This window comes from Diadema antillarum, unplaced genomic scaffold, assembly GCF_040938485.1.
Source record: "Diadema antillarum isolate AM-2024a unplaced genomic scaffold, OU_Dant_1.0 scf00000046, whole genome shotgun sequence".
Lineage (NCBI taxonomy): Eukaryota > Metazoa > Echinodermata > Echinoidea > Diadematoida > Diadematidae > Diadema > Diadema antillarum.
This window is the reverse complement of record NW_027270935.1, coordinates 1,402,844-1,423,695: the sequence shown is the minus strand read 5'-3', so window position 1 is coordinate 1,423,695 and position 20,852 is coordinate 1,402,844. Positions and strand designations below refer to the sequence as shown.

The following is a 20,852-nucleotide window of genomic DNA, read 5'->3' as shown; positions in this document are numbered from 1 at the left end:
GTATGCCATACTGTATAAGCCGTTATTCACAGCAATTTTTGTCGTTGTGAGTGGTTGAGAGATCACTGATATTTGCAATATATTTGATAGCGACTTGCCAAATCAGAGCCTCCCATAACTGAAATGCATGTACCACTGTATTGTATCTTCACTTGTTGGGATATTCCTTAAGTACATTCCTGAAGACAAGAAGAAGAAGTCAGAGAAAAGGGAAAGAAAAAAAGGAAAGAAAAAGAAGGTGGTGTAGATTAGGAGGAAGAAGAAGAAGAAGAAGAAGAAGAAGAAGAAGAAGAAGAAGAAGAAGAAGAAGAAAAAGAAAAGAAAAAAAAAGAGGAAAATAAAAGAGGACAGGAAAAAGGAAAGATGATAATGAGGAAGAAGAAAAGAAAGAAAGGGAAGGATTAGATTGATGCTGAAGAAGAAAGGGGAGAAAGAAAGGAAAAGGATGAAGAAAAAGAGAAAAAGGAAACTATCTTTGAGAAAAAAGAGGGATCTCACAAAAATAATGCAATTGTGAATTCTTAACCTGATTATTTTAAAGATACCTGATAAAGTAGACAATTCCTCTCGTCTGTAGCAGACATACAATACTATACGATGCAAGTACCAATTTCATATTGTTCGTGAGCACTGCATTTGCTCAGCTCACGTATGAAGTGCACTCTGCAGTGTCTGTCTATGTGATTTGTGTACAAAATGTAGATATTTGAGGATGCAGACGAGATTGTGTATTGTAAAGTGGAATCTCTCAAAGCAGAGAGTACTAAAGAACCTGAGGTATACATTGTATCTCTTTAGTGCAACTGCTTGTATATGCAGCGCCATAACTGACCGTGCAGTTGTACTTCCATCCGTCCCTGAACTCCGTAATGTCGAGGCGGCGGAAGTAGCCTTTATTTAATCGTGGTGTGCTGGCAAATGCTGAGTTACTTTAGTCATGTGTACAATGCATATTTCACATAAATCATATTTTGTATTGGAGAGGAGTTGCTTCTCTTTCGCTCTCTGTGGCCTCATGCAGCACCTTCAAAAGATGTCATAGGCTAAGAGCTAGAAGGGTGTCATCACAATTTTGGGGGTAATGAGTTATTGGTATCACGTCGTATAGCCTGAAGTTCCTCGACATTATGTTGTCAATATTAGATTATTTTCATTTTCAGTAAAATGTGATCAATTAAAACCACAAACCAGGCACTATCTTACCTCATATTTGGAACAATACTTATAAATCTATCCACTTTTGATTACCGTAAAGTTCCGTGTATAAGACGCACCCGTATATAAGACGCACCCCTAATTTCGGACCTAAAATTAAAAAAAAAAAAAACACACGAAAATGTCCACGCAAATATTGCGTGTGTCATACATATTATTTCAGCTCAATATTTCCCTAGAATGCATCATGTATTTGCTCTATTTTTCGTTTCCTTTTATATTTTCCTTTAACGGTATTCATCGGGTATCAACAAAATATGGAAGACGCAAAATGCGAGACTTGTCTCGGTACTCACTTGCTATTGTTTCGCCTTTCAATCGTGGTACATGTGTCATGCATATCGTACTCATGAGTATACAGTACGATCTTTGCTGTCATACATAGCAGAGGGTGTCTCGCATATTGACGCATGTCAGACTGGAAGGTTCATCATGAAAAATAAGAAAAACATCAACAAGTGTAGCAGAGGGATCATACGGCAAGACGTACGGTGCGTACGGTAATTACACTCATGCACTGTTACCAGTAACATGTGTGTCTATTGTACCATGCTTGTATGCACAGTGCTAGCCTTTTGCAAAAGGCAGCTCGCTATAATTTCAGCACACGCACACAGAGAGCAATGGACTTGCACACACAGCGCGCAACGGGTTAGCGCGCTTCGATCCGATCGCTGTGTGCACGCGAGTCCATTGCAAAAGCCTCTCTGCAGCTGCTGCCTTTGCCAAAGGCTTGCTACTAGCTAGCTACAGCACAGTGTAGCTATGCTATCCTAGCTGGTCTCGCACTCTTGAAATGAAGAGCAAACGAACGACATGGATATGCATGCATGCTTCACACATCGTTCATATTTACGGTGACATAGTGTCGATCCTACTCCGTAATACAGCTTTTGTCTATGGTCATATTGATACTAGTACATTGATAAGTTTTACAGTATCGGTAATTTAGTAATGATACCTGTACATCGCGTATTCCAGCTACTAGGTTGGCTGTTGGTAGCTTGGTAGACTGACATCGGTAGCATACAGCAGTGCTGTTACAGCTGTTGTCTATGGCCAGATTGATACATCGTTACTGCACAAGGCCGATGTAAGTGTATCTCGTATTTGCAGCTTTTGTGGGTGTCCAGATTGAAAGATCGCTCTTTTATCCGTAAGTTCTGGTGATTGCTTACCTTCCAAACGTCGATGGGCATACATGGCCCCAAGTTGGCCTTATAAAATTGGGTGTACATGACGGATTTTTTTCCTCGATTCGACTGTACCCGTGTATACGACGCACCCCCGATTTTCAACATTTTCCGACGAAAAAATAGTGCGTCTTATACACAGAACTTTACGGTAAGTAAACTGTTTTCATGAAAATTAATTTTTTTCATTTTCATCTATGAAGATGCTTAAATCTTAGAATGCAATATTAGCACCCTTTTGATTCTCAGCTGATGATGTGATAGTCTGCTTGCATTCCTGCTGATGTGATCGTGACGTCTAGATCCGTAGAGGCATCAAATAAAACAAATAGAATTGTACTAACTCTTGTTCGATTGCACATAGAATCATGAGAAAATTGCGGGATTCTTTAGTTTCACTTGACACAACAAAAGAGTGGTAAATCCTAAAGCATCATTATGCAAACCAGATGAAATTATGCTATAACCTTTCTAGTCTCCCATTGATCTAATGTTTATTACACAAATTTTCATCGACGTTTTATGGGTGTGGACAATATCAACTCATGTTTGTCTGTTTTCAGGGTTAGTTAGGGATCAAATCAAGAATATTGCTGATTCAATCTTTGTTGAATTGTTCATCTAGTAACACTGCATTTTAATTTTGCAAATTTTGCAAGAGCCATGGTTCGCAAAATTCAAATGCAGGCAAAAGTTTTCGTCTACACTGTTCCTATGCATTGAATGCTTATGTGGCAATTTATGAAAATTTCTTGCCGCAAAAAAAAAAGGCCATCGGCTCCAAATTGTAAAAATTTCATGCCGTGAATATTTCTTGCTTTACAGCAACCAGAACAAAAATGATAAGTAGTTTGAGCAGCACCCACCCATAGTGAAGAGAGCTATTTTCTTTTCTCTTTCTGTAGTTACGTCGTGTTTTAGCTGGGCCACGTGAAAACAAAAAAGTACAGCTAGGAAAGAGAGTCTGCTTATCATCAAGACTACATTGTACTTTTGAATGACATTGGACAGATTCGCTGCTTGAAACAATGCATCATTAAGTGTTTGAAGGAAGTCACTGCCTTTTGAAGGAAAGAAGTGCAGAGATTAATCCAAGCGTTGAAACTGGCCTGACCGCTGTTGTAGTTTTAGTCAATCCATAACAATTATTTGTGTCACAGAGCACTGACACGTCTTGTATTGGTGCTCTGTCTGTTTGCCTTACACTGTGCATCACATATTCTTTAGCTTCTTTGTTTTTTAGTGTCTTACAGGCAAAGAAAGAGTAGAAACAATCCCCAAGAATGCTTAATTCTTTGAAGTTTTTAAATGTATCTGCAGAGCTCTTGACCCCAACCCAGTGATGTGTAACCATCACTTTTCATTTTGAGTCAGGCATTGAATGGGTCTCAAGCACGAAGGTTGCTGGTATTTTTATTTTTCCTGAAAGGGATGTGTCTTCAAATAGACATCACACCAACTTTATGTCACTATTTGAATTCTTAATTTGCGTTAAGTGTGACCTGCTACTACAAAAGCCTACAAATTATGAATTTGCTGAGCACCCATTTTCTGAATGCAGGATCAGAAGATTCTCCGGTCTAAAGGATTTCTAATATCTTGCTAATTGACCCATTCTATTTAGCAAAACAACAACTGAAACAAATAATGCATGAATCCAAAACAAAACAAAATGCACCAAAAAAAAAAAAAACTACCACAGAAAAGCTATGAAAGCCAACCACCAGATAAAGATGTTTTTTAGAAAATTTGATTTAAACTTTTTTTGTCATCACCAGGCATGGCTAATCAATTGTGACATGACATACAAATAAAGTGAAAACAAAATTGAGACAGAAAAGTTTTTAGTGCCCAAGTATTCATAGAGTTTTAAGATGAAACATGATTAGTTGAAATATAAACATTTGTTGATATTTGAAGAACTGTCACATTTCTTAATGGGAGAAGACAGTGTTTTGCCAATCGTATCAAAATGTCGATGTATGTGTACTTTCAGGATTTTAAGTAACTGATCGCTATCACAGTTATCTGAGAAAGGTGACACATTAAAACGTTATTAATTTCTGTCTAGTTTCAGTTAAACATTTATGGTATTGTTTGCCTTATATTTCTTCTTATTTGTATTGTGTCGACTTTAATGCCAACCCTAATCTATTAAAAGAAAAATCAAGCTTAAAGTAGAGATATATACACTTTTGCATACACTGTAGAATAACAATTAAACTGAAGTTGCAGAGACCATAACAGTGTGGTGTCAATGGCTTTCTGAGACTTTACACTGAACAGCTGGCAGAAACGGGATACATTTTATTCCAGGATACTTTCACAATAACAGTGACGACACTGAGGTGAAGAAAGGTCATGTCCGAGGTCTTCTTGGTATGTCCTGTATAGCGATTGGAATGTGTAGGACATATGACTCTATTATTGTGTGTACGTACCTCGGACCTGATCACGTTGAATCCTGTGTGCGGCGCCGATCTGCGCGTGCAGAGTCACGAGTTTTTGAAACCACAGCGTGTCTTGCCATCTGCTCATTGTAAATCCATTCCAGAGATGTGTTGCTGTTGTTTCTTTCTTTCCCATCGAGTCCAAGAAAAAGATATTTCTGTGGTTTTGGCCCTGTGTCTATTTTTAAATATATTTGTATTTTACTCTTCACAGTTTGTGTTTTGTAAAGTAGTGTGAAAGCTTTTGTTTCATTCGAGCCTTTTTGTGTCAATTTGTAATTGTTTGTTTCAGTTATGGAATTAAAAAGCCTCTTAATCACTAAATTCATGAATGATTCGTAAATTGGCAACACATTTGTAGAAGATTAATGTTCCTGTTTTATTCACACTATATCTCTCAAGTTGTAAATTCCCTTCTGATTTTGTGCAGTGTTGGTGAATGTAGCCAGCACCCAGATAGCCTTTCTTCCGTATGAGCTGTTGAGCAGTAAATATTCAAAGGTGCCAATTCAGTGGTGAAGAAGTGATAATTCTGCAGCTGTATTCCTGCTTGCCTTGAATACCAGTTTGTGCATTATAATCATCATATTGTACTTTTTAAAGCCATCTGGTGACTTTCCCTGATTATATGCTGAAGTACATATAATTGTAAATAGTTACAAGCCTAATGATCAATGTACACCTTGAGTTCATGACTGTTATGAAAGAAAAAGGAGGAAAAGTGGTTAATATTTAACCCTGTGTGTGCCCGCGACATGTAGCTGCACTTATCAAATCTAAACTTTCGCATTGCGTTCAGTAATCAACCCAAACTTGACCTGGTTGTAAAGTTAGTTGGCCCACCCAGGGGTAGCAATGTACCTCATTCCAACAGGAAGGCCATAATGACACAATAGGGATTAGGGGGATTAGGTATAATCTCTTTTAATTGAGAGAGGATAAATTCTTCATCGTTTATGAACAGTGATATGTCCCAAATTTGACTGTCAAAACATTGGTCCTGATAAGAGCAGTAGATGCTTCTCTTGATGTACTCCACTGCTTGGTCTTGGACTGCAGCTCATATACATTGTAGTGCACTTTAGTGTATTATATTGCATGTGATACAAAATGTTTTTATCATAGGCTATTGCATATACAGTGTCTAATTGCAGAGTTGCCATATCTCCCTGATTTTGCACTGAAAACCTCAGTATATCTTCAAACATGTATCTAGCAACAAAAAAGAAAAAGAAAAATAGAGAGAGAATATAAAGCTCTGCCTGATTTAGGAATTTGCGTTGTGTGTTGTAGTTTTCCCCATCGAGATTCATAAAACATAGTCTTCCTGATTACTGTCTTTAATCTCTGTGCTTTTGATGAGTGCATTGTGGCTATACTGTAATTGTGCCATGTAGGACATCATGTTTATGCACAAGGGTGATGTCTTGTAGAGGTAAACTACTGTACACCGAGTATGACTCACTGCCGGGCCGTATCAGCTGTTATCTTCTTATTGCCATTACATCATCTCCAGATTGTTTTTATCTGCTTGTAGGCCAGACCTAACCCTTTGTGCGAGCCAGGAATGTGCTCCGTGCCACAAGGCCCATCTTGAAATGTCACACTGAACTCGTCTTCTGACTCTCTGTCCCCTACTTCCATTTCTCCCCACCCCTCCCCGGACCTCTCCCATCCCCACCCCCCCCCCCCCATCTGTCTTGGCCTCCTCCAGGATGCCAGCACCATTGCCAGGGCGTCGTCATCGTCATCATCATCGGCCAGAAACGGGGAGGAGGATGTTGTCCCACCCATGGGCAAGCAGAGCTCGGCTCCGGCACCGGGCGGCAGGACACGCAGGAGGTCAAGCCATCGGAACAGTGCCGTGTGGCAGCGACGGCAGGGTCTCCGGGCAGCAGCGGCCGGGCTTCATGGTGGGTATATATAATTGTGATGGATGAGAATACGATTGTTGGATCAGTTGTGGTGCGGTTGGAGATGGTGGTGGTGATAATGCTGTCTGTGATCTCTGATGGCAGTGTGGTTGAGATTGCGACTGTGGTGGTGGTTGTGGTTGTGGTGGTGGCGGCGGTGGTAGTCAGTGGGGTTGAGCATAAAAAAGAGAATAGTTTTGTTCATGGTAAATGTGGTAGTGAGGATGGCAAGTTTTGTGGTAGTGGTTGTGAAGATGGTAGTTGGGGTAATCAAGATGGTAATGAGGATGGCCATTGTACTGGTAGTGGTTGAAATAATAAGTGGCAGTTGCAGTTGTAGTCGCGTGGTTGGGATATTCATGATGGAAACATGGGAATTGGAGTGAGGTTAGAAGTGGTTGGTTGAACATTTTGTCATATATGTGGTAGTACAACCTCGCAATTTTTAATGTGGTAGCATTTCTGGTGATAATGCATAATGGTAAAAGAAAAGGTGACAAGTGTTTTGGTGTTAGTAGCAGGGAAGCTGATAACTTTATAGTCCATAGATGATGATGATAGTGAAGATGGTATCGTCGAGGATGGACATTGTAAAATTGATGACAGTGGTTACAGGGAACAGTAGGAAAGAGTTGTGGTAGTGTTACAATGTAAATAACTTCAGAGGTGTAATAGAAGGAAGTATGGGAATGGCTATGTTTACAGTCTGTTGTCTTTGTTGGAATATATGACTAGATACTGTAGGAAGTATTCAAATCAATCAAGTCTAAGCTTTTAGCAGAAATGCCAACTGTTACTTTCTTGCAGTATTTTGTAATGGTTTTATTTTTTTGTTGCCAAAAATACTTTAGATTTCTTGGAAAATAATGTTTTTCCATAATTGCATTACCATACAAAATGTCTTCTGCAAATTGCAGGAAACTGAAGGTAGAAATACTTGTTTTTCCACCAAAAGTATTGCTTTTTCAGCCCTCAAAATACTGCATTGCAGTGTGAAAGGTTGGCATCCGTGTCTAGTAGTTTCTAAAACTTTCACAGTCCATATTTATTTGCTAAGTGTGATTTTTTTCCCCCACAAGTGTTAACTGGAATGTTTGTGGGTACACTGTATGTGAAGCAGCTGCTTCCCCTGTATAAAGAGTATGGCATGAACTTTGTCTTCCCTAAAGTCATTCCACTGCATTCATGACATGAATGTACAAAATAATTACAGCTGTTGGTCACACGTGTAAACGCAACTGCCTTGAAAAGCCACTGACTCAGCAGTAAAAGACAGTAAAACAATTGAGACAGCTGTAAAAGCATCAACATGTGCTAAAATAAACATTCACTTTGTTTCCATTATCCTTAAAATGAAGACCACCCCCCCCCCCCCCAAAAAAAAAGAGGAGAAAAACAACAATGAGGACCAAAAAGAGAAAAAAAACTAACTTCCAGGAGAAAGAGAATGAAACTGGAGCAGAAGAAGACGTTAGCTTCCAGATCAAGGCAATCTGAGTGCTTCCCAGCCTCCTAATGACATTCCGATGCCTGTCGATTAAGGATATCCTACTTACAACAATGTCGAAATATCCTGTTAGCAACCCAAATTGCTCATGGCATAATACTGCCTGGGCTATTTCTGGTCCCGTTTACAAGACATTAATCACATTCTCCTGGTCAAGGGGCATCGGGCATTGGGCATCGGGCATCGAGGCATTATTTCAACCTCGATCGGCGCCCCCAAATTCCAGAGAGAGAGAATGAGAGAGGGATGAATGGCAAATGACAGTTCGGCTGTTGTCAATTGCAGTAAACGTGCGCTTTGTATCGTACACACTCTTCCCTCTCTGCATGACGTTGTGAGCCTCTTGTATTGTTTTTACTTTTTACCCCCAGTGTTTCCTTTCACTGAACTCATGAACTGCAAAGATTGTGTGTGTGTGTGTGTGTGTGTGTGTGTGTGTGTGTGTGTGTGTGTGTGTGTGTGTGTGTGTGTGTGTGTGTGTGTGTGTTGGGTGGGGGGGGGGGGGTCCAGATCAGGTTTTCGTGATATTGTGATTTCTTGGAGATTTGAGCCACAGCCCCCTACTGTGTCCTTCTGGGGAAACTTATAGTTTTGGATGTACAGCAGTAAAGTCAAAATAGCTTGAGTATTCCACTCATTAACATTAAAGGGATAGTACAGTATTGGTGGAGATGACAATTGGGCTTTTAACTTTTTGCGAGATACAAAGAAAACACTTATGATATAGTACAGAGCATACCATTTTAAGAGGAATTCAAAGATCTGATGAAAATCGGGTTTGGAATGACTGAAACATCCAAAAACAAAGTAAAACAAAGCGATCGTAATAAAGTGTGGGTCCCACACTTTATTAGAATCACTCTTTTTTGGATATCTCAGTCATTTCAAAACCAATTTTCATCAAATAAACGTTGAATTCCTCATAGAATTACATGCTCTGTCATATTTCATAAGAGGTTTCTCCTTATCTCACCAAAAAATGGTAGAAACCTGAAATTAGGTCTCAACCAAAACTATATGATCCCTTTAACATTGCCTGTTTGTTGTTTGTTTTTGTTTTGGTTTTTTTTTTGTTTTTTTTTTTTGGGGGGGTGCATATTTTTGTGAAGATTTTCACCCTGCAGTCGGAAGTCCTTCTTGCAGTCTAAATCTCCACTGCTTGTTAAAGCATCACAAGTTTCAAACTTACAAACAATAATTCCAATAAAAATGGTGGTAGTATGTCTGACCATTGGGGAAAATGCAAAAGATTTTGTTAGCAAGTGTGATATAAAAACAAAATTGAAACCATTTACTTACTAGTTTCCAGAATCAAAAAGGGGAAAAATGAAAACAACACCACTTGTAGAGTTCGTTGTAGCAAGTGAGCATATGTATTGATAGGGAATTAATGAATTAAATTGCAGTTGTGTGCATTCATGGAAGAGCTTACAGGCAGTTGTCATAAGGAAGAAGAAATTGTTATGCATTTATATGCATATTAGCATGTAAAGTCACAGTGTGCAGCAACTGTTTATCCCTCCCTCTCTCCCTCTCTCTCTCTTTCTTTTTCCTTCTCTCCCTTGTACCCACAAAAAGTGCATTTCCCCGTAAGCAGCAGCCAGCGTGTCCCAGTCCATTTTCTGTTTTTCTCATTTACCTGTTTCGGGGGGTCGGTTCCGGGCAGTCCGCTTTTTGCAGGTGTCGTTATCAGACTTAATCCGATCTGACTCGGCAGGCAAACGTGAACTGGCTCTTGTCAGGCAGGGCAGGACAGTGCCCTCTGTGTCAAAATGATGATGATGACGACAATGACAAGGATGATGATGATGATGATGATGATGTTGATGTTGATGATGGTGGTGACGATTATGACGATGATGACGATGATGATGATGACGATGATGATGACGATGATATTATGAAATTTTCCTCTTTAAATGAACCTTTAAAGCCCAAATATAAATTGTGATTGAGTGAAAACACTGGCAGTAATGTTAGTAGAACATGGCGATGAAAGTTTGAAGAAAACCTGACAATTGATTCAAAAGTTATGAATTTTTGAAGTTTTGGTGTTGTCATTGCTGGACAAGAAGACAACTACTATTGTAATGTTGTCATTATGGACAACAATATAAAGAGAATATTAGGAGAATTCCACAAAATCTCACTTTTCCTGGAAAGGACACATTTCATTGGCTTCTTACTGACATATGATCATGGTAATAATATTCCCTTTGTGTTACGATAGAGCTAACTGCAAGTCAAGTGCTCTTTCATTATGCTAGAAAAGTGAAAGTGGGTAAGGATGCATCTGTGTGGGAAGTTTGGCATGCCTATAAATCTATGGTTGTGTACCACTAAAAGTGTGCATGCTCTGAAACTCAGATACCAAGTAGATTGCCTCTATAGAGTAAACAGAGTTCTGCCAAATATCAAACCAAAACAAAACAAAGATGAAACACAAACAAATAGTATCGCTGGATAGACCATGCGAGGTATTTTTTGTTGGAATCTGCCACCATGCATGCATCCCAGCAGTGAGAGATTTAATTCTTTTCAATGTTTGTGGATGATAATCTTGAAATATTAAATGTTTATCTCTTTTCTATCGTTGGCAGTCACGATTCCAGGATCTACGTCGGAGAGTTCCAGCAGTGACACCCCTACCACGCCCGTACTCACGCCCGGCCACCGCGCCACTTACCAAAGATACGAGTTACCAGCGGACGAGGATCCCCTACCAGAAAGTGAGCCAAAAAATCAATATGGGCACATGGCTGATATGAGCATATATTGGTTACTCCCAAACTAGGCCTTTAGTCTCACATATTAAAGGGAGATGTTTCTACAGTGCTTCCAGAGTCCGACATCGTATGGAGAAAAGGAGTTATGCATTTTTTATTTTTGTTTATGTGTGTGTGTGTATGAAAAGCAAAAGATTGTTGAAATTTGAGTAAATCAGGAAGTAATCCACATGTGTTGAATGATATGAAGTTCTTGTCAAAACGTAAAGTCGCATTGATTAGATCGAAATGCATATGAGTGCACTTTCCATTGATTTTTGAAATGTTTTTAGTTATTAAAAGTCCAGTGAACAGACATTTGGTATGATTTACACTGCAAAGTAAAGCTCTGCTGTTTGTGCTCCCTAGTTCATTTTTGTACAGAAATGTTGAGTGGGGTGCTTTTACAAAGAAATGGACAGAATTTGAAGACAGATTTTCAGATATAATATTAGAGGATGTTCGAGTGCACATATACACAGTTGTATAATATTACAAGAGATGAAATATGAGATACATGTGATAGACCTTTGAAAGGTGCATGGAATCTTGACTAGAAGTGTACTGTATTTTCTCTTCCCCTTTATTCCCATTTTGCCAATCTCTCTCATGTATCCCTTCCCCCTTGAAGATTGGGAGGCCAGGATAGACCAGTACGGGCGCGTCTTTTATATCGACCACCACAGCCGGGCCACCACGTGGACCAAGCCGGGCCGCAACCAGACCGGGAGACACCCGCGGGACACCCGCGCCTCGGAACAGAGTCGGCAACAGCTGGACAGAAGGTGAGGGAAAGTCTAAGTTTTGATGAATTCGAGAGGTTACCTGTAACTCGACAGTGACGGTTGCTCCTGCGACAATTGCTTTGGTCTGATTTTCTCCAAAGGACTTACGGTTAGGATTAGGGTTGTGATAGGGTTTTAGGTTTAGTTTGATGTGAGGATTAGGCACTACCAGCACTAACCGTGGTACTTACGTGTTGAAAAGGTACACAGTTTTGCTGTAGATTGCTACTGAAAAAGTAGTAAGAAAGTCGTAGTTTTGCCGTGGTTCTTTGTGTTCGTGCCTTAGTGTTGAATGCGTCGTTGTTAAGAAGTGAAAGAGGCGTAGATAAATTGTTAAGTGGTTGTAGATCAGGGGTGGATTAGTGAGGATTTAGTCGTACGAAAGTCGTAGTTTTGCCACATCACAAAAGACGACTTCCGCATCTCCGCTCTCGCGACCGAGAACGCCGTCTTTTGTTATGCAGTGTGAAAATCGGACAATAGACCACTAGCTATTCACGGCGATAATCCGTCTTTTGATACCACTTCTATTTTCCTCAAGGGCAGTTCCCTCAAAACTACGACTTTTCTACGAACAGCCAACTACTATTTCATGACTTAATTATCGGCTTAAATGATTCTCTGGACTACTAGTATTGTTCTAGCCATCAATGCATCGGCAGGTAAAATCCATTCGCGCACACAATGTGGCTTCGTTATTACGGCTAGCTAGTACTAGTAGTATGGGGGAATAGCTCTCAGCTTTTTACTAATCGTGGCCGCGCCTCAAACGAGTACGAAATGGGGCCAAGTTCGAGCAAATCTGACGGAGAAGAACAGATTTCTTTTTGCGGTCGTATACCTACAGTTCGAGCTCATCTGGTCAGCTAAACGAGCTGGTACAACTGTTAATTGTATACCGCAACCGTTTGTACAGTCGATCGAAGTACAGACTGCATACATTCATAGCGCTGATGCACCTGATAAATTACATGTACCGTAATCGATGGTCCGTCGTATACACACGGTGCGCACGTGTGACAGTCCATTTTTCCTCTTCATGTGTCAAGGCAACAACGCACGTTGTGCATCCATAAACGGGGGTACTAGTAGTCACGTGAGAATTCAGCGGTGGTCGAATCTCACCCAGGGAAACATCAGACGGAAAAAAACTTCGAGATCTTATAAAGATCGCGATGTTAAACTTCTCGATCTTTTGCCAGTCTGACCGTGCCTATTTTGTATACACTGCATTCCAGTTATAAATAATCGAAGTCCTAGGGATCGGCAATTTCATAAAAAAAGTATAACAACATTTCGTCTTATCGAACGAATACAGTTCTGAGTATGTTATGAAGAAAAAAAAAGACGGCAACGATACGTATGATGCGTAATTCAATGCTTAGTAATATTCGGTCATATCAAATACGCTGCACTGGATGAAAAGGCAATTTGAAACAGATTTCAAACAGAGTATAGTTTGTACTTTCATGCTTAGTTTGAAAAAAATATATAAAAAAGTGAAGTGATGGTTAGGAATGTGTTTATAGGCCTGATTCGTTATTCCAAATTTCGTCGATTACGAACGTTTACGAAATTTCATTATTCCCGACTTATTTCGGAGGATCGTTCCGAAGATTCAATATTCCCAGGATTCGTAATTCAAAAGCTTGGTTAATCCAAAAATGAAATAAGGTTCTGCAAGGCGTAACTTTGCTATAGAAACGAAGACGATGATTTAGATTTGTAATTCCAAAATTGTGTCTGTGTACTCCTTTCTTTTTTTTTCACGTTTGGATTCACGAATCTTAATTCATATTCCTATCGGCGAATCTTTGGAATAACGAAGATTCTTATCATTTTCGGATTAAAAAACCTGATTTCATTTTCGCAGTGATGAACCGTATACGAATGGCGAACCTTTGGACAAACGCCATAAGATAATGTTCGTGATAACGATCCCTAATATTCACTTTCGATTAATACAATGCAAGTTATCCACGGGGAAAAGTGAACGAATATAAATAACAAGCGTTCGCTCATGCAGTCTCCGTTAATTTCTTCTTGTACAATGTAGGAAAGCGAGGAGTGGCATCTCATTGGAACGGAGCATGTTTCTTTTGTTCTTTGCCAATGACGCTCGGAAATGACTTTGTTTCAACAAGAATCTTGCTGTAACCGTGTTCTTACAAAAGTGTTCGTAATAATTTCACACAATTGTTTTTAATGTCGACAAATTTGGCAACTTTAATTATGAATTACTTCGTTATCGCAAAATATCGTTATATAACCCTCTCCGTTGCAACAGGAGTGAACGTCACACGCTTAAACATGAGCTCTTCAGAGAATTGTAATTCATGCACACCATAACATTTTTTTACACACACTACATTAATTATAGATTCAATCGAAATGTAAAAGCAGCCACCGATTGTCCCGCGGTTATTTCCACGTTTTCTTATACAATCCACGATTAGCAGAATGATTCCCCTCAGACATCTTTGACACTTACTTTCTCCTTTTTTTTCTTTTTTTTTTCTCGAGATCTTATATGCGACTTCTATACCTGATGCGGTTATCCCCTTATCAGTGACGAATGTCAACTACGCGAGTAAACTGTTTAATATACATCATTTTTTCTTCAGCTTTTTTTTAAACAGCTCCATGACTATAATGGACGAGTTTGGAATATGTCGACTATTTTAAGAGACACGCGTGCAAGATATGATTTCTACCAGTCGTATAGCGCGAGGGGCAAACAGTCTACGATTTTAATCATCAGTTCGAAAATGTGTATCTTGTCGGGCACAAATCTATAAGGGTCCAGTGGAAAATGAATGAATGCGTTTTTAATTCATGTTTGCCTGTATACATTGTCATTTCATCTCTATATCCCCTTCAAGTTTAGTTCCAACTGGATTTCGAGAACATTTTGCTGTCTCCTGTGTCATGAAGTCAGTATTCAGAATATTATTCATCAAAGTATGATATCAAATATTTTCATAAACAATTAATGTCGTCGATGAATCGATCATAGTCGGAAAAGCTTACATAATTATTATCATAAAGGAGGGGTTCGTTATAATGGATCTTTTTTTTCAAATTTTATAGGAAAACACTATCATCTCTGTGAGAAAATTTTAGAGCTGTGTGTCCTCTTTGGTCTGTGCAGCTGGGGGTGTAGACGGAGTGGCAACTCTTCGTAATTCGGACAAACACAATGCATATTCAATGCATTTTTATACCATATAAGATGTCCAACATTCATAGGCTATACGTTAATGAAGTCATGCCCGACACCACTCTGTGAGACGAAAAACGCGCTTCGAATTTCATTGAATTACAAGCTATATTTTACCGGAAAATCTTAAATGAAATGCTCGATTTGGAATTCATAAACATGTATTTCTAGTTTCTTCGAAATGCCATTAAAACTAGATTTTTTTAAGACATTTATATTTATCCATGATGCAAACTTTTTGCTTACATGTAATTTTTGATTGTTTATTATATCTGTAATGTTGTGATTTTTCAAAGAAAGTGCTCCGCCGAAGTATGTTCTAGCGTGTTTTTTAAACTCTTTGGCGTCAAAATCGACAGTTTTACACTGCATTTTGATTCTCTACTCCAATTCAAGACCTGCTTACCGCATGATGCACTCTCTCTTGTCAAAGCACATGGCTACACGAAGTGTTGAACGCGTAACGTTCTACGGTGTCGAGCATGACTTCAAAGGAGAGTTGTTTCTTCTTCTCGGGCCACCTTCCCTTTTCGGTGTAAGCCACATGGCTCTGCCTTGAAAGGAAACTATTCTCCTCTTGTTCTCAGGGAAGATGTAGAGATGAACAAAGATTACACCTGTCGGCATGTGCATCGAAGCGTATGCTCGGTGTTATACCTTCGTCGACATAATTATTCTGCTGTTGTGAACTCATTAAACGGAGAATTGGTTAATGAGTTAATACTCACCTCATGCAGAGATGAGTGATAAAGCTCAGGGGCGGATCCAGGAATTCCGCAAAGAGGGACGCCTTTACAAAATTAGAATGTGTCGGGGGACGAACGCGCCAACTCCATTTTTCTTTTTATTTCTTTTTTTAAACCAAAATAAGGGGGAGGGGGCACCCGGTGTGCCTCCGCCTGGATCCGCCACTGAAGCTGCACACATTTCCTTACGGGGATTATCGAATACATTTATCCAAGCTGATGGGCTGGTCTCAAGAGTCTCTCACTGAGCTGCGAACGTTTGCGAACATTGTGAATTTAAACTTTCATCTGCAGGATTCGAAAACAGTTGCAATCAAATTCTATTATATGGCTTGCATTGTCGTGCATGTCGCCAAGAAATTCTGTAGACCTACATGACCAAACGTCTTTGCAGCAAGACGAAAACAAAACACCGTTTAAGACGATGAAAATCGTTTGCGTACAATTTCGAATTGCAACTGTTTACGAACCTTAACTAAACCTTACATTAGTTATACGCAGAGACTCCAACCCCAAGCACCTTCTGATCTGGAGATTCTCCCGCCTGAAACCCTTAGCAAACGGGAGACTCCAACTTGATGTGTGCGAAGCGCGAAATTCCCAGGGTTCTAGATGCTCTCTAGTGCTATCTAGGGCTTATTTTTTCAACATACGATAGAAATAAGTAAGAAATCCTTTCCAACGGGAGACAAAGAGCCAGGGCGGGAGAAATTAGATCTCAAGCGGGAGAACGGGAGATTTTGCAAAAATGAGTTTTCGGCGGGAGATCTCCCGTCGAAAACGGGAGAGTTGGAGTCTCTGTATACGTTTGTAAACAGTCACCGCCATTTTAGTGAGATACAGTGTACATTGTATACTAGTAGGCCTATATAGGCCTACTCCTTACGATGAAACATCTTTTTGCCATCCCTTGCTTCAAAAAGATGAGCTGTAGGCCTACATAATACAAGCCCACGGGAATGCGCGAACAGAAATCGGCCAAACTGACCTATTGTTGAAAAATGAATGAAAATCAAATCACTCGACTTTTGTTTTACAGTGTTTTTTTTTTACAGTAATGATAATGATATTAATGATTAAAAAAAATAATATTAGTGGCCTCTTACAATGCACTGAAGTCCATCAAGAATGATGCTCATGGCGCTGTTACATAACCAGCATGAACAGTATACCGTATAATACAACCATAAAATAATCAAATACGATAATTTATCAGAACAAATTAAATACAACAAAAAACAAAATGCTTATACATAACGAAATTGATCTAAAATATTGAGAAAATTGTATAAACAAACAACGTAGTATATACGTCTTTTGGTGAGACCGGGCATTTTCCTCTAGTGCTACTCGCCTATGTGTGATATGGAACTCCCCCCATCTTTTCTACGTGAAATTGACTAACTGGATCACCTCAAAGCCTCTAATTTTTTTTTTTTTTTTTTTTTTTTTTTTACCAGGCATTCAATTGTTTAGGAGTCTGCGCGTTTGAATGTTTCTATAAAAGATATATGGCGCCATACAAATGCTGTTGATCATCATCATCGTCATCATCATCATCATCATTGATTTCTTTCTTTATTGCGTTTAATCTTTTTCCTGTCCACTTCAAAGTAAAATCGCTATTACGAGTGTTCTGTGTTCATATTCGTGATTTCTTCCCATTTTGCTGCAGTAATTTCAAGAAAGTTGTACTCATTTCTATATGCCCTATTTGTAGGTCGATAATGCTAATCATATTTTTGAAGGTTCGACAACTACCACCCCCCCTTTTTTTTTTTTCTTTTTTTGTAAAGGCCCTTATACTGGTACAGACGAGGACGAAGCGCGCTGGCTAACGCAAGAATAACACCGAGGTTCGATGTGAAGTACTCATAATTTATACATTCATTAGGCAAGCAGAGAGAAAAAAAAAGATACAGGTGTACTGATGGACATTTCTTACGAACACGGGAGGGGGGGGGGCGATCAAACAGAAGAACACGCGCGCATATATTATCATTCCTTGACAAAACAGCCTGGGAAACAGGGGAGGAATGAACAGTCTTCCCAGCTAGTCTCGAGTCAAAGGCCTCGGGCATTGCAATACGAAATTATTCTATTCTCCTTTCTTTTACGTTTGTAACATAAACCAGCGAATACCGGTAGCCAATAATTCATCACACATAATCATATCAATCTACCCCTGCAAAAAGACTAGCATGTAACTACATTCCACATGACCAACGAAAATACACGTGGCCATACGCTTACGTTAGGCAAATGTAGCTTAGCGACGCTGCTGTTGTGCTAAATACACAAGGCATGGCGCGCAAGCAAACAAAATCGGATTCTCTGTGGAAACATGCTGAATGTTTCGGGTGGTAGGCAGCGGCTCTGCGGCAGATAGGTGAATTCTGCCAACTACTTTACACGGCATGATCGTGGCAATGCAACTCTCTTGTAATCTTATGCTCAGAAAAACAACAACAAAACAAAAACAAAATGTATATTACTTCTGAAAACTGAAAGAAATTCGAACTTGCAACCTTGCAGTATTAATCACAACACTATTCAAGTAGACCATCGCTATTTACGATTTCGGCAGAGGACTTGATTCCCTTCCTTATCGAACGCATACGAAAAATGAAGTAGCGTCCGTCGCAATGTTGGCAACGAAGCCAACACGTGGCGCGGTGAAAAGTGGAAGCACGTGTTTGCGAACATTTCACGCACAGCAACAGCGCGATAACGGCTAGGCCCTATATTTCCCCAGACAGATTTCAGTATGTAGGATAAAACGTCTCTGAAACAAACCAAAAAATAAATAAATAAAATGCTTTCTGTGAAAACAAATTAAAAGCTGAATTTCTTTCCCCACGTGTAGTGTCACGATATATAGAGGAATGGTACAGCCATGTTTCACCTTATATACGATGTGCTTATAATTTCAAGAGTTTGAAAACATGCAGATAAAGGAGAAGATGAGTAACCATCAAAGTTTAAATCTCCTTAGCATGAGTCACTAGCTTGGGCAATTGAACTAAACAAAAGAATTCAAACTTAAGAATGGCAAGAAAGAGCGGATGTATGCTACACAGACATCGTAATTGCTTGCTGTCTTTATTATAATATGGCCTATTAGGCCTACAGGCCTGGCTCGTGTTTGGCTCATCATCACCAAAGAAATCGGCACGAATTAAGGACAAAAGAATTTTTTCTCCTCTATGTGCGTATAAGCACCGGCAAGATTAGGGTCCAGGTCAGGACCGTTCGATGGGATGAAAGGTTTGACCGCAAAAAGAAAGATGACCTTTATACGGAGAGACAACACGTACGACAATGGGCCGCTTTCCAGAGTCTGTCCGACGCAACAACACTCAATTTGAACCAGGGTGGCCATTGTCAGAAAAGTGCCACAAATAATGAGTGAATGAAGTCGTTGTTAGAAAGTTCAAAAATAGTTGATGATGGTATACTTAACAATATTATGCCTATAGCTAGGAGGAAGGGCATCAGGAACAGATATCCAACCATTTGAAGTTCATGCAAGACGCAATGTATGTGGCATAATGCCTGATGGCTGCGATAGCTTGTAAATCGTAAAGTAAAATCGTAAAGGTAAAAACGGACATCGGTGGCATGCGAACCTTTTTTTTTGTCACTTTTGAATCAAAAACATATGTAAGAGTGGTGGAAAGAGACATAAAAACGTTGTTTTTATTTCATAAAACTGTTTTCAATCTAGTAAAACGATTCAATAGTTTCAGTCACACGTTTTTGGCAGAAAACCCAAACATCACATCTTTTTGTCAGTGTATATGTTCATATTTTGAATAGGCCGAACGGAGGGGGGAAAATGTAGGGCATCTTTTGTCTTTTGATATCCATTTTAGACGATTATGGTCAAAGTCTAGTAATTGATGGCATTTTCTAATCTCATTCTAAACACGCATGCAGTGACAATTTGGTTATCCGACTTTCGTCACAAAAATCATTGATTTTTATCTTTCGGTGGCCCGAAAGAAAATTCTTGTGGCACGAAAAAAAAAATAAAGAAAAACATAAGAAAAACGAAATCGGTCCCACTTAACACAGACAAATGCATATCAAGTATTACTGAAGTGATACAGGTACCCATGTCTAAAATAAATGAATAGAAAATTCAATCATCTTACCGATATTCCGAGTTCTAAGATTTAGCAAGTATAGGCTTATTGATCATTATAAGAATTGTGCCTATATTTAGGTGGTCAAAACTTACGTTTGAAATGAGAAAGTGGGAGCATTTGCAGACGTTTTTAAACATCAGACATTTGATTTAGCATTGTAAAGAGCCGAAAGTTACTGTTATTCATTTCTGATTGTAAAAGCAACCATCCAACATTTGTATTTTAACACCTAACGGAGCCGAATGTTACCGTTACTCATTTTCAAATGTATTAACCGACATTCATTTTAGCATCTTACGGAGCGGAATGCTATCCTTATTCATTTCCGAACGTGAAAGAAAACATCCGCTATTTATTTTAGCATTTAACTGAGCCGATTGATACCATTAATAATTTCCAAATGTAAAAACAACAATCCGTTATTTATGTTAGCATCTACGGAGCAAAATATTACCGTTGTTCATTTCCAAATTTAAAAGCAAATATCCGACATTTATTTTATTATCTCAAGGAGCCGAATGTTATTGCTGTCCACTTCCGAAAGTGAAATGAATAATCTGACAATTATTTTAGCATCGTACAGAACCGAATGTTACTGTTTTTCATTTTGAACGTAAGGGCAGACATCAGACATTAACTTGGCCATAAAACGCAGCTGAATGTTACTGAATGTTACATTTCGAAATGTATATTATAAGAGCAAATATCTGACATTTTAGCATCATGAATATGGAGCAGAATGTTACTGCTATTCACTTCCAAACGTAAAATCAATCGTCTGACGTTTATTTTGGCATCTTCCGGAGCCGAATATTATTGCTATTTACTTTCGAAAGGATATTAAAAGAAAATATCCGATATTTATCTAATCATCGTACGGAGTTGAATATTATGGTTATTCATTTCC

The 20,852-nt window shown here is 39.1% G+C and overlaps 1 protein-coding gene across 1 annotated transcript in view; it reads left to right on the top strand.

The window, feature by feature from the left end:
* LOC139715318 (E3 ubiquitin-protein ligase HECW2-like) overlaps window positions 1-20,852 on the top strand; it is a 65,349-nt gene that overhangs the window by 25,563 nt on the left and 18,934 nt on the right. Inside the window, exons 5-7 of the mRNA XM_071626895.1 lie at window positions 6,581-6,771; window positions 10,879-11,007; window positions 11,675-11,828. Of these exons, the coding sequence (XP_071482996.1) occupies window positions 6,581-6,771; window positions 10,879-11,007; window positions 11,675-11,828 (474 nt within the window). The remainder of the gene's footprint in view (window positions 1-6,580; window positions 6,772-10,878; window positions 11,008-11,674; window positions 11,829-20,852) is intronic.